The 14,000-nt window shown below is 43.2% G+C and overlaps 1 protein-coding gene across 1 annotated transcript in view; it reads right to left on the bottom strand.

Annotated features, from left to right (window-relative positions):
• EMILIN2 (elastin microfibril interfacer 2) overlaps positions 1 to 14,000 on the bottom strand; it is a 35,867-nt gene that overhangs the window by 1,597 nt on the left and 20,270 nt on the right. Inside the window, exons 5-7 of the mRNA XM_074146577.1 lie at positions 7,834 to 8,166; positions 7,219 to 7,257; positions 556 to 693 (exon numbers count right to left, since the gene is read on the bottom strand). Coding sequence (XP_074002678.1) covers positions 556 to 693; positions 7,219 to 7,257; positions 7,834 to 8,166 — 510 coding nt within the window. The remainder of the gene's footprint in view (positions 1 to 555; positions 694 to 7,218; positions 7,258 to 7,833; positions 8,167 to 14,000) is intronic.

The raw sequence follows: 14,000 nt of genomic DNA, 5'->3' as shown, positions 1-14,000 counted from the left end.
TGCCCCATCCCTGGAGGTGTTCAAGGCCAGGCTGGATGGGGCTTTGAGCAACCTGCTCTAGTGAGAGGTGTCCCTGCCCATGGCAGGGGAGTTGGAACTCAATGATCTTTAAGGTCTCTTCCAACCCAAAACCATTCTATGATTCTATACTCTGCTTGAGAAGGAAGCAGCCGGCAGTTACCATTATTGGAGAGGCACCAATGTATGTGTCACCTCCCTCCCCCCTCTCCCTGGAGTGACCCAGCTGCCTGAGCTGCAGTGAAATGGGTTAGCAAGGAACCTCACCTGGCTACCTGGACTCAGCTGGCCTGAGGTGGAGTGAGGAGCGCAACCCCAGAGGTAAGGGTGAGTATTACTGGGCAGCTGTGAAAAACCAGCAGTGGCAAAGGGCATGCCTGTCCACATCCAGAGGAAGCTTTTACCCCAGTGTGTCTGGTTTCGATGGGCTTATTTTGTTTGTTCAATCCGTCAGCAAGGCCTGAGGTAGCATCAAACACTGGTAACCCATGCCACTGCCCATTTGCCATCTCTGTGGGTCTGTTCTTTGGCCGTTACCTGTATTGGGGTTATAATAGTCCCCGTCATTCACAAGCACTTTGTTAAAGTGAACCACGCCGACATCGCTCGAGAAAGGCTTCTGCGTGAGCCCAGCAGAAAATGACACCAGAGAGGCCGCCGCAGCAGCAGCAGGTCCTAAAATGGGTAACAACATGAGTCAGAGTCGCATCAGGATGACAACACAGCCTCTCCCTGGCATGATTTATATCCAGTGTCTCTCTGTTCCTGCACATACTCCACTTGGACTAACTCTGTCACTTGAGAGATGCCAGAATTAGCAGAATACGTATTGCTGGCCCGGGTCCCAGGTGTCTCACCATAAAATTTACTGAGCACCATAAAATTCCCCCCTTGGCCACAGCCACCTCTTTAATTTTTTTTTTCTCCTTCTAAGGAAAAGGTACATGGCTTGTAAATGCTGGCAGCAGAAATCCTGCCACCCCTCAATTCAACAATGCTTCTGCCATGGACCTTCTTCAGGATTAAGGCTGCCCACGGACATCTCTGCTCTCTGCCCCTATCACAATGGCAACCGGAGTGGTAAGGTGTGTAGCTCGTGACAGCTTTCCTACTCGCGCTGAGAAACTGCCCACATCTTAGATCTCTTACCTTCACTGCTGAAGGGTAGTGGAAATAGCTATAAGAAGTAACATTTTGGTATTAAAGCAAAGAGAACCATCACCAGGGCTCTTCTCTCTTGCAATTCTCTTTTGGGCAACTTTTCACTCAATTTTTTCTTCTTTTGTCAGCAGATCAAACAGACGCTTAGTTATTTTACAGTGGCTCTCTGCTTACTAGCTAAACACTGCTGTTAGGCAAAATACAGTCAGTTTGGACAACTGAGACAAATTTTTACTTTTAACAGACTGACCGAATGGCAAGTCTTTAGTGATCAACTACTTGTTAGTCCCGTTTTAGTTCCCTTCCCCCTGAACATTTCCCCTAAAGCAGGAACACCACTAGAAGTAGTCAAGTCTTGTTGCTTTGGTTGGCAATTCGGGGAAACAATGAACACACTTAAAGTTGTCCTTAGTTGCTCTTTCTGTTCTACTCTGTTCAGGTTAGGATCCATGTTTTCTCCATGCTGTTTCACCCCTGCTCCTTCTTCTGCCTTCTTTAAAATGTATGTTTGGTTTTCTCTTCCTCTCAATCTGAGATGCCCATCAGCAACCAATGTTCAATTCAGATTATATCCCTTAAAAACTGAAGTTTAAAAGTGACAAAACTTCATCTAAAATGTGGATATACAAATGCTCTGCTACCCTTTTTTGTTTGTTTGTTTTCTGAATAACTTGGCATGGGAAGAGTGGGAGGGGAAGGCAAGGGGAAGACATGCCTGCAACTTCAGAAATGGCAAGTAACTACCTTGGTTGCCCTCAGGGGCTAGTAACCAGCTGCCTCATGTACCTTTGTATCTCATGTAGATCTCATGTATCTATCTCTGCTTATTAGGTATTTTGTCTCACAGTCAGAAAACAGACAGAAGCCCTTTTTCATTACTCCTACCTGCCCATGCACCTGCAAGTGCTCCTGTGAGCTAAGATGAGGTTATCTGAAAGGTCCAAAATTAACTGCAGGAAGTCTACTTACTTAAGCAGCTTCTGTAAAGCTCCACCACCTTAACACCACGCTACTTAGAGAAAGCATCTCTTTGTATTCTCAGCTTCCCCTGAGACTCAAACCAACTGAAAATGCACCTCAACTAACTTCTTGTTGGCTCACTTGGAAAGGTTTCTCCCCCCTGCAGCCATACTGCATAAACAGCAGAAACTATTTGCCGCCTGCCCAGAAACTCTGGCCTTTCCGTTTGCAGTAGCTACAATTCTGAGTTGGTGTCACCTGGATAAGGGAGCAAGTCCTGCTCTGGCTCGCCAGGCTTCCTTCAAGATTTTCCTGCAGTAATTGCTAGAATAGTTATTACAGTTTGATGCTGAAGTTGCTTCAGATCTGCAGTCAAGTTTAGCACATCATCTGAGTTTGTCCAAAGGAGAAATCTAAAAGCCCTCTATATATCCTGTAGATCAGTTTAGTGGGCAATATAAGGAGATGCAGGAAAGATGCAACCTGTGTGTGCTCTCTTACCCTCCTCCCTGCTTCCAGCTGGAACTTTGCCTCTTTGAAGGTTTCACAAGCTCTCAGCAGTGCTTTTGCAGAACCTTACAGAGAGGTGAACCACCTTCTCTTACGTGTCCCCACTTGCAAAGACTCCTCTTCATGCAAAGACCAAAGTTTAGCTTCTCTAGGCAAGGTCCAAGCTTGCAAACTGCTTTCACTTAAGCAGTCAGTGTTGTGGAATTATAAAAATCAGGAAGAAGTTTTTTAAAGCATTTAAAAGCTGGGAACCACATGCACAGCTCTGGTGAAGAAACTGCCAGGCAGACAGAGGGTTTCGCAAAAGATTCAACCACAGTTTTACAGCTTCTGGGGGAGGAAAAAACTCTTTGACTTTAGATGTATTCAAGAAATTTCACCTGAGATACACAGATATATATATATACACATAAGCAGGATCAGGTATGCACGTTCATGGCAATCTAAGCTAGTATAATGCATTCTGGGGAGTCAAAAGACCACAGAAGATACATGGGTGGCCTTTATTAGGTTACATCTACTTCCAGCCATCTGCTAGTTGTATTTCTGGTTCTCCACCTCTCTTTTGACTTCCCAGCACAGTTCATGCCTCCCACAGAGCCCAAGGGCCAGAAGGAGAAAAAGAAGAAGGGAAAAATCAAGCAAAACAAAACAGTGCACAGCACAAGCATTTTCTATCAAGATGAAAGGAAAAAAAATAACAGAGTGTGATGGTGCTGCTGACAATTACTCAGCAACTGGAATGAGGACTCTTCAAGAACCTACACAGAAGAGATACCATATGTAGGTAATTCATTTGTCAGTATGCACTTATGACTCCTTTGCATATGGCAGGAGTAGGGACGATATGTCAGACTTTCTCTGCTTGGCCAATACAGCTAAATCTAAATGAGGGCAAAATGCATCATTTCAGGTGAAGCAAATGGGACACAAATATCAGCAATTTATCATCTACATGACTTTTTTTTTTTTTTTTAAAAAAAAACTCTTCAGTTTGACCCTAACATATCTCATTTTCTGGAAAATCCTCTCTGCATATGCGATGGCCATAGAGCACAGCACAGCACTGATTTCCAAGAGCCAGTGCTCAATGAAGCTGAGCCCATTAGCTCTGCTCTAAGTCAAAGAGTTTCTGATGTGGATGATAACTCACTTAGTGCGTTACAAAGACACAGCTATTTTTCTCCTGAGTCTGTTAGTACCAGCTCTTTGTGCTCTTACAATTCCTACCTTTCACATTGCAGCAAGAGACGGTTTGGCCTAGCACTTACCTACCACACCTTACACAACCAACCATCTCCCACCCCATCCTTCAGTGTCCTTCTGTGAATTGCACTGTTCGTTCGTGCAGTGAGACACTGGAACAGGTTGCCCTGAGAAGTTGTAGATGCCCCATCCCTGGAGGTGTTCAAGACCAGGATGGATGGGGCTTTGAGCAACCTGGTCTGGTGGGAGGTGTCCCTGCCCATGGCAGGGGGGTTGGAACTAGATGATCTTTAAGGTCCCTTCCAACCCACACCATTCTATGATTCTATGAAACAGCAGCAAAGAACAACCACTGGTGCAACTGTGGATGATTGCGTGTTCTCTACCTCAAAGTCAGCAAAGAGGCTTTCCCCCATGATGTGTACTAATGAGAATACTACTCCCTGTCCAATAATCAAAAGAAAGAGCTAAGCATGCAGCGGAACCCGCCAAAAGCACAGCAGGATAATTTATGTATTCAGTAAACTCTTTCTTCAAATCAAGGACCACCTACAACAACATAAATCTTACGTTACAATAAACCTCGTGCCTTTAAATTTGAAACGTCCTACAGGCTGGCTCCCTGGAGTCACATGGAGAAAGTAAAGATGGCTGAGTATCAGGTAAGCAAGAAGAATTAAAAAGCCCAAACTAAAATTAGCCCTTTACCTGCATGGGTACATACAGCAGCGTTTGCACAGTGGCAGGGCTCACTAGCTCAGCCATTTTCTTTATTACAATTTCTTTCAGAGAGAAGCGACTACCCTCCCTTGGAGCTGCAGGGTTAAGGACACAAGCAGTGCTGCATCAAGGGGGAGGGTGGGGAAGGCAATTTGTGCTTTCAGTGAATTTTTTTCATTGTGACCCTCTGTATGCTGATCAGAACATCCAAATCCTCTTCTTGGCTCTGTCCTTGCCTAATCGTGTGACCTGGGATCTTACATGCATTTTCTCATCACTTCCCAGACCAGTTCATCAGCCAATTCATTACTTCTGCCTCTGCAATTTTCTTTGCTCCAGCAAACAAAAATTCTCATAACCATAAAATTGCCATGCTGCAATAGCACTGGCTGCTGATGTTTCTTTAAATAACAATTGGTTCAATTCTTTCTGTATTAAAAGGGATTAGTGGATGCACTTAGGTCCTGACGCTTAACTCACCTCTGTCATAAACTCCTTGCCTGTGGAAATAGAGTTAATATGTAATATTGTGCCTTACGCTCTCTCATTAATAATTCTAAGTCCTTGAAGATCTTTACATAGAATGTTATATTGTGAGATGCACGCAAACAGATAGCTAATTAATCTGAAGAACTCAAGCAATACTTTGGTATTGAAAGTATGCAAATTGTGCCTCAGCATTCAAGAAGAGCACTAAAGTGGGATAGTGGGAGCCCTCAACTTCTTCCTGAGCAGTGCTTTTATACAACAAAAGCTATTCAGAAACAGAAATGAAAGGGAGTACTCAGAAAGCCAATTTAATAGTACAAGCTTCTTATTTTAGGAATTACAGTACAAGAAGATCTGATCCTCTTTCAAATTTGAACTGCAGTACCACAAAATGTACTGGGTGAAGACTGGCAAAGACATCATAAACTGTGGTCCTGCACAAATTAGGTATTAAGGATTCCTTGATGCCTTATTTAAACATTAAGTTCCCCCTCCAATAAGCCAAAAATCTTCCCTTCTCCAGCTGCTAATTTCTACAACACTGTTAACTGCTGAATTCTGCCCCAGAATGCTCTCTCTTTGTTGTTTATAGGCAGACACTGACGATGAGGGGCAGTGGATGTAAATGCTCTAACTCCACAAAAGTCTAATAGCTATTTGCACCATCCTTGCCTCTCTGTTTTCTATGACTGTACCTGCCATTGGGGTTTGCAAGGCATTTGGGGGGAAGTTATAGGAGAGATCAGCAGGTATATCTCATATTTAGATAAGTCTTCAGGGACAGGGATCAGGAAAAGGAACTCCTTGGTCCAGCCCAGCTCTCTCTGTATCCCGAGGGTGATAACGTTTCTTTGCATGTCCCACCAAGCAGCACATGCTGCCTGTCACACCCTGCCTTTTCAATACTTTTAACATCCACCTACTGTTTCACACAGTTTTAGCATAAACTTATTAAAATACTGCTGTCTATAAACGGCAATAAGCTGTACAAAGTGGAAGAAAACCCCCAGGAAATCCATTTATCACAGAAATCTAGAGATCTATATCAGCTTTGCTGGCATCAAGATAAAGGAACATTTCTTTACTTCTCATCCTCTTCCAGAAACCTCATCTGGTGCTGCTTGTTCTTCCCACCACAATCCTCAAATGCAAAAAGACTGCTTTAAGGCTATGACACATTTTTTAATTAGAAAGTATAAGTATCAGACTTACAGTTTCATCTCTTTACAACTCTTTCTGTCAGTCCCCAGACCAGTCTTCAGGACGTATTATCTGTGATTTTATTAGGGCCATCAAACTAAGTCCCAAGGATAGGATTTTGGATGCCATAAAGCCCTAATGTTCTATTTTTCATATTTCCTCAAACAAATTTAGATGAAATCAGTCTTCCTGAAGAGGGTGTGGGAATATTCGCTTTGATGCTGGATGCTATTCCCCGGGGTTTGATAATATCTTAAGCGTGAGGTTGTAGGGCAGGCAGCACCCAATCAATGTATTTATCAAGGCCAACTAGAATGTCTCACACAAGATTTATACCTGTTTATCATACAAATCCATATTAAATTATGTGATATTAAATATTATAATTAATTTAAAAAACACCACCAAACCAAGAAAACTGCCTTTTGAATCTGTTTAAACTGTGGTTGTCAGTGGGAGCGCTCCTGCTTTCACTGAAGTCAGGAACACGAGCCCTCGTAATTCTAACAAAACCAGAAACTCCCCCCCAAAGGAAGACCAACTCATGCACTAGCTCAGATACTAACAGTGCTTCAAGATCTTAGTCTTGTCCTTATCCACATCTTATTAAAGAAAAATTACAATTGTCAGAAAGAAATACATATTCTTTCATTTAAGAAAAACGAAAGGTCAGTACTGACATTTGCTAGGAAATAGAAACCCTTTGTATTTAAAAAAAAACCGCCAAGGTAAGTAACAATAACCCAAAATTAATTATTTTCCAAAACCTCGAAAACCTCATCTTTTCGAAGGATGTGGATTAAATTTTAAAGCTTAGGTCTAGCAAAAATCTGTCAGATTTTCCTCACCGCTAAACTTAAATACTAAAAATCAACACTTTCTTCTCTCAACCGTGACTTTCCAGGGACTGAAATAAGTACCCATGTAAAGAATTTTAGGAAACAGCAGCCTTACCTTGTGAGTCCGTGGTAGGAGGAGATAACTTCGGATACCCTACAAAGGAAAAATATTATGTGTGATGCAGTACACCATGGAGTCCTTTATGACTAAATATTGCTGCAGCATTCTAAAAAGCATCCTTTAGTACCGAACAACAACTTACCAAAATAGCTACCAAACAGCATCTCCTGTGAAATGTTTGATTATTGTTAAACTGGGGTGGTCATGGCAAAGAAAACCAAATTCTCACTATAATGTTCTAAATCCACTGGCAAGCACTACAGCAAGAAAAAAATTAGTTTCCCTAGTGGCAAAGACTGCTGTAGTTACCAAGGATTTTACATCAGCCCTGTTGACCTCATGCTTTGTGCAGCCTTGGCAAAGGCAACAGAACTGGCACCGAATGTGTTTCCCCTACTTCTATAGCCAGCTGGAGGCTGCAGCGGCCCCTTCACAAAACATCTCTGCCGTGAGCCCATTCCCAGCGGCAAGAGCTGTTAATGGGCACCCACGAAAGGCTGCAAGGTGGCTGGTAAAGTGCAACACATCCCAGTGTCACCCCTCTAGCAAGACCTGGCACATCCATTGCACTTAGACGGGAGTGATTGACCATTGGTTTGGTTCTCTCACCTGGTGCTCCAGCATACCCTTCAGCAATGGGCATGGTACTTTGACCAGCCTGACCATCCACACTTCTAAGCCGCCCTCTTCCTGACATTAGAACAGTGCCAGGAGGCCCTGCCTCTCCAGTCTCCAAGATGATCCCGGTTGTTCCAGGCAGAAATGGCACGACTCCTGACCCTGGCAGTGCTGGGCGCGGAAGAGGTCTTGGCTGCAGTGGCTGGAGGGGGGTCCTCTGTCGTGGGGGTTGTATCCTTGGCCTTGATGGCAGCAGGGATATGCCAGGTTGGGGCTGCAGGGGTGGTCTTGGTGGCAAAGGCTGCCGTGGTACTTCTGGTCGTCCTTTGAAATGATGAAAGAAGAGGAAAGATACAAAATTATTCACCCAAAATAGCATATAAAAATTTGTAAAAAGCTTTAAAATAGAACAGGACTCAATCTGAGGCCACCTCTCTCCTCAGACCCAAGACCGCACTGGCAAAACTCCGTTCCATTCTTGCAGTACTACAGCGTCCCCTCTTTCCCAGCTTGTGACACAGGGAAAGGAATGAAGACAGCCTGAAGACAGGACAAGCAGCAGTCAAATAACCCGTGAACAGTCACCCGCTGGTCCAGCTTTGACTTTCTGCACCCAGCGGGCTGTGTATCACACCTATTCCCACCGGTGCCTTCATCTCCGTCGCGTGCTCTCTCTCTACCTCCGGGTCACTTCTCCTGAATCCCTTCCCGCCCATCACTCCCACCTTCAACTCTGTACTCACACAACACCTAGCATGAGGCTGACCCTTTAGCACTACCATAAAGTATCCACAGCAAAAAACCTGAATAAATGTACACTGACTTACAGATTATCTTTTTCCCTACTTTGAAACGCAATGACCTTAACATTCCAAGTACTCCCATTACTAATATTTTCTGACAACGAAGGCAGAACCCTAGGATATAATCTACGAGAAAAAGCCTTTATTGTTTGAAGAGAAGAGATACCATTAAAAGACTTTTCCAGTAGGGCAGCCAACATATATGACATCAGGGTTGAACAGTGCTGACACGGTTACATTCGTGTATCTGGTCCAGTTCTAAGCCCTTTATAGGAATTACGGCTTATTCATAAAAATGAAGTCCTAGATGACAAGAATGAAGCTGAATTACGTCTACACTAAGAACATGAATTTGCAGCTGTGTAGATTTTAGCAGATGCAATGACAGCTTTTACATGGGATAATTAGAAATTCATTCTAAATTAAACATTAGCATTGGTTACTTTGGTTGCATTTTGAGACTAAAGCATGGCTTTGGGTGCAGGGATGAAAGTGAGTTTCTGGGGAAATGGACAAACATCCCCTTGAGATTTTTATCTGATGCAAATCATCACACCAGAAATGCTTGCAATGGTCCACAGTGGAGATCACCGCTCTGAGATCACAGTGGTGAGAACGAAGCACTTCATCACAGTCCAAAATCAGCCTGGAGAAATTCACCAGTGGCTAGGGCTGAACCGAATGGCTGTGCCTAGAAGCAGATGTGGTGTGAGGCTTCCCCTGGCTCTGCTGCATAGCTGGGGACCCCCAAGAGGGCCTTACGCTGAGCCTTTGGGTGAGAGCTTACAACCAAGTCATGCAGGTATTGTCTGTGATGCACGGCTGAGGTCCAGACAGTGTCACTGGCAACCTGCGTGCTGTTTCGTGACTACTTGACAGCTGCACTTTACCCCTGTGAATCTCGTTTCTTGTTTTCAGTCCCATAAAAAGTCCACATAAGCCTTCCAGAGTATTGAGAGGCTGTCTGAAGTCATAGCCTCACACCACCTGCATTCATTTGCTAGACACGCCTGCTAGAAAAAAAAAATCTTCCCGAGCTTTGCTGGCTGACTTTAATTGTCGTGAGAATTGAAACTCATATAAGCAATGCACCACAAAGCCGGACTGAAGCTCACTCGGTAACGCTACCCACAAGGCAGAGGACTAAAGAGTGAAATTATCTTCATAAAAATCCCAGGATTAAAAAAACCACCTTATAGAACTTTTCAAAAAAAAAGGCTTAAAGTATCAAAGTGAACTGCTTACAGAGTTGTTAAGTTAGTGAGACATCTGTCCACAGTGGCATAGGTTTAGACCTTCAACTAAGATCTTCAGATTAACCTCATTCAAAACACAAACTGGCAAAATACTTTACCTTGGGATGCATCTACTTGTCATTTCTCTAGTCAATTATGCTGAGCTTTATTAAGACAACAACTTGGGCTGACACAGTGATAATGAATATATTTCTCTGCTTGCATTTCTAAACCTTTAAATAACAATCAATGGCCCAAATCCTGTATCCTGTGCAAACTGCTTCCTTGCATGCAACAACAATGCTGCAATATTCAGAATTATCCAACTACATCTCCATAAAGCTAAACCTAAAGCTCAACTTAAAGTGCCAGTAAGCAGGTTGAGAGGGATCTGGTCTGCCATCTTTACCAACCTTTTTGACCTCTTCTACTGAGATGCATCATAGCAAGACAAAGTGGTGTAAGGGACAACTCCGTCACTGTGTCAGACAACATCTTCTGCTCTCAGATGCCCATCCACAACTGAAACAGAAGGAAACGTTTCCCTCCTCGGTTGAAAGCAAGAATGTTTTTGTTCCCTTCCTCCTCTTAAAAGTATTTTATTCTATTCCATTTGTTCAGCTATGCAGCTTTAACCTGAAATTTACTTCACTGAAAGAGGAATGATTTGCTGGGAAGAAAGACAAGCAGCGACCTGGATGCATGAGGCAGGAGGATCTTCGGAGTGCATCTGTTTCCAGTATTGTTCTGCCCTGACCATGCTCTCCTCAGCTCCCAAACACAGGGAAACAAGGTGTGTAAAACAAACTACCGAGTAAAGTAGTAAACTCTGAGTACTAAAGTAGTAGTTTTGAGCAGTAGTAGTTCTGAGTTTTTTCAGTGGTACCCAGTGACAGAACAAGAGGTAACAAGCACAAACTACAGGAAGTTCCATCTAAACATGAGGGGGCACTTCTTTACTTTGAGGGTAGCAGAGTACTGGAACAGGCTGCCCAAAGAGGTGGTGGTGTCTCTGTCTCTAGAGACATTCAAAACTCACCCGGACACGTTCCTGTGCAACCTGCTCTAGGTGGACCTGCTTTGGCAGGGAGGTTGGACTAGGTGATCTCCAGAGGTCCCTTCCAACAAACCCTTCCAACCCCATATCATTCTGTGAGTAAAGGAATCTGACTGGACTCACCAGAAGCCAAAAAGACCTGACTTGAATTTTCTTATATAGATACCAAAGGGATTTGACAATTAAGTTACATTTTGCACGAGCTCATAAGGACTCTAGAGGAATCAACCATATGACTCTCTCTTATTTGCACTATAACACTAAGATTTTATAATGCTCTTTATCGATGCTGTAATGTAGATCATACATTTGATTTCTTAGACCATAACTTCAGCAGACATTTAGCTGTTGCTTTCGAAATCCTGCTACAGAGACAATTACCAGAGGAATTGCAGTTCAGGTCAAATAACCGTAACCAAAGCAAACTGCACTCCCAGCGTGGTATCTGGCTGCAAGACCACACTTCTTACTCCTGGAAAACTTCGTGAATCTGTATGAATAGGCAGTAAGTTAAAAGAGACCACTAACTTAAACATCACTTTCAGTTTCATGCCATTTGAAGAGCAAACGTACCTGCAGAGATGCACAGAGCACAATGAGAACAACAAAGGGGGCAGTCACCATTTAAGGTGGACAAAGAGCTGCTGGATTACCTTGTCTTGGCAAGTATATGGTGTGTGGTCCCCATTGAGCTCAGAGCAGACCACTGCCTGCCCTTGCCACCCCCTTGTGTATGGGGAACGGCTGGACGTTGTGCTACCTTCACCAAAAATTATAACAAATAAAATATGGGTCTGTTTCTGGGTCTGTATCCGACATACAATCATTCACTAACCTGGCTTGTTAGTTTGGATTGAGGCATTTCAAAGACCCTAATAAAAAATTCAGAATAAAACACAGCCATATTCCCAAGATCGTTTGACTTTGCTCAGGTTTACAGTGTCCTGGGCTTACACTGCTTGATAAGACTTTTATATTGTATTTCTTGCAACATATCCTTGCCTTACTGCCCTCAACAACTGTTATTAGTAACAACTTGTTTCTGTTTTGGCCCTTCCAAAGTCAAATGACATCATTTGAATGCTACGATACACTGGCAAATACTGCATAAGAAACTCAACACAGATCTACAGCCAGGACTGAAAATTGTCTTTGCAAATGATGTTGGTATCAGAGACGATGCTGTAGATCACAGACACAAAAGCAGTTAAAGTCATACCTGATTCACGTAACAGGGTTCCCAAACTACTTCCAAAAAAGGCTCTTTTGCCAAAATCTTCCTGCGACTCCAGCCATCAAAACGTAGTCGGACTGCTGTGCCAGACAGCATTATTGTAATTGGAAACATTTGGGGATTGAAGTGTGTGCTTCACGAATCCCTCGGAGGCCAGAGGCACCCCACGGCAGCAAGGGATGCTCAGAGCACCTGCATCCCGGCACCCGCTGCAGCATCCTTGCCCGGATCTTCGTCCCTGATGGTGGACAGAGAGCTCTGCCCTGAAACTGCGCTCTGCTGTGGAAACCCAGGCACACTGAGGCTTTTTAAAGCTTTACAACCTTCTAACAGGGGCTGATAAACACAACTCATGAGGCTGCTCCAACACCTGCTTTAAATAGCAGGAGGAAGATTACTGTATCTTAGACCTTCCTCCAATGTTGGCCCCTAGTGCAAATTTATTTTGGGCAAGATGGATGAGAAATAGGATTAAATAGATATATCATACTGCATTTTAATGGGGACTGGGTCCGCTTTTTCAAGATCTAGGGGTGAAGGTCCTAATGCTGTTGAAGTTGAGATTTCACCAAAAGAAATATCTGAGAATTACAGACCCCCTGCTTTCTCCTTCACTTTTTCCTTTAGAGGAGGAGAAAGGTATTTTTTTTTAATTTCACAAAAGAACTTCTCATCTCAGGAGGATTTTTGTGTCAAACACTGCAATACATTTGGTTTTAAACAACTAAACACTCAGAACCAATGCACTTATCACAAGCTTTCAAGTCTGCCTTGGAGTAAGAAGGATATTCTTCCCTGCAGAAATTACTTTCAGACCTTTCATGAACCACAACTTGCCTATTTAAGCAAAAGTGCTCATGGTCCCTCATCTTATCTCACCCAGCCACCATCAGCTGCAACAGCCCACAGGTTCTTCCCTCAGCACCTCTTCTTCTGGTTTAGGGCCGGTCACAGAAATCAGCCTCTTCTTTATCTCACACGTGCACAGAATTAAAACCAGAAGCATCAAGTAACTGAAGAGTGCAGTTTCTAAACAGTCTCCAATTCCTATGGTTTTACATCACGCTAACAGAAACAGGAACTCAGCTTCCTTCTGTACACTTTGTCTCTCAGACAAACAATCCATGGCTGTGATTTGGAGCACAAACTTCAGAGGGAACTGAGTGGCATTTGGCAAGGTCTCTAAACCTTCACTGCAAGGTTCACCAACACGCTGAGGTTACCATTTCATAGCATTTTGAGCCAAAGGGAACGTGCCTCTGCTTCTCAGCCACTCCAATGCAAACTTTAACCCACCTAAAGAGGGAGATTTGAGCTAACACGTTGGACTACTAACAGAAGTGGCTGAGGTGGGAAAACACTGCCAGCTGTGGTGTGCACCTATTGCCAACTTGCCAACTACGCTGTGGGAACACAAACTTCTGGGAGAGCTATGAAGCAGAAGTCCTATATGGCCACACCAAGATATGCCAGAGCTTGTTTGCAAAAGTCCTAAATCAAAGAGTTGGTGCTGAATTATAATCATTAACTCAGATTAAGAACAAAACATACAGGGAATCTTTCTTAGCATAAATTTGAATTCCTTTGACTTCATTTTTCTCCATTTACTTTTCAGTTTCCCCTGAGGAATCAAGAATAATCTCACACAACAAAATACAGCAGAACAAAACAAAAAAATAAAATCAAATGAATTGGAATAAGACCCACTCATAATTATTACTTAAAACTCACTTCAAGCTCACTATCCAAAAATACTAGTTTTCCCACTGCCTTTATTCTGGCTCAAAGTAAACATGAATGTGTGTAAGACTTTTTTTTTTTTTTTTTTT

The sequence above is a fragment of the Numenius arquata genome, chromosome 4 (genome assembly GCF_964106895.1).
Source record: "Numenius arquata chromosome 4, bNumArq3.hap1.1, whole genome shotgun sequence".
Classification (NCBI taxonomy): Eukaryota; Metazoa; Chordata; class Aves; order Charadriiformes; family Scolopacidae; genus Numenius; species Numenius arquata.
This window is presented reverse-complemented; position numbering and strand designations above follow the sequence as displayed.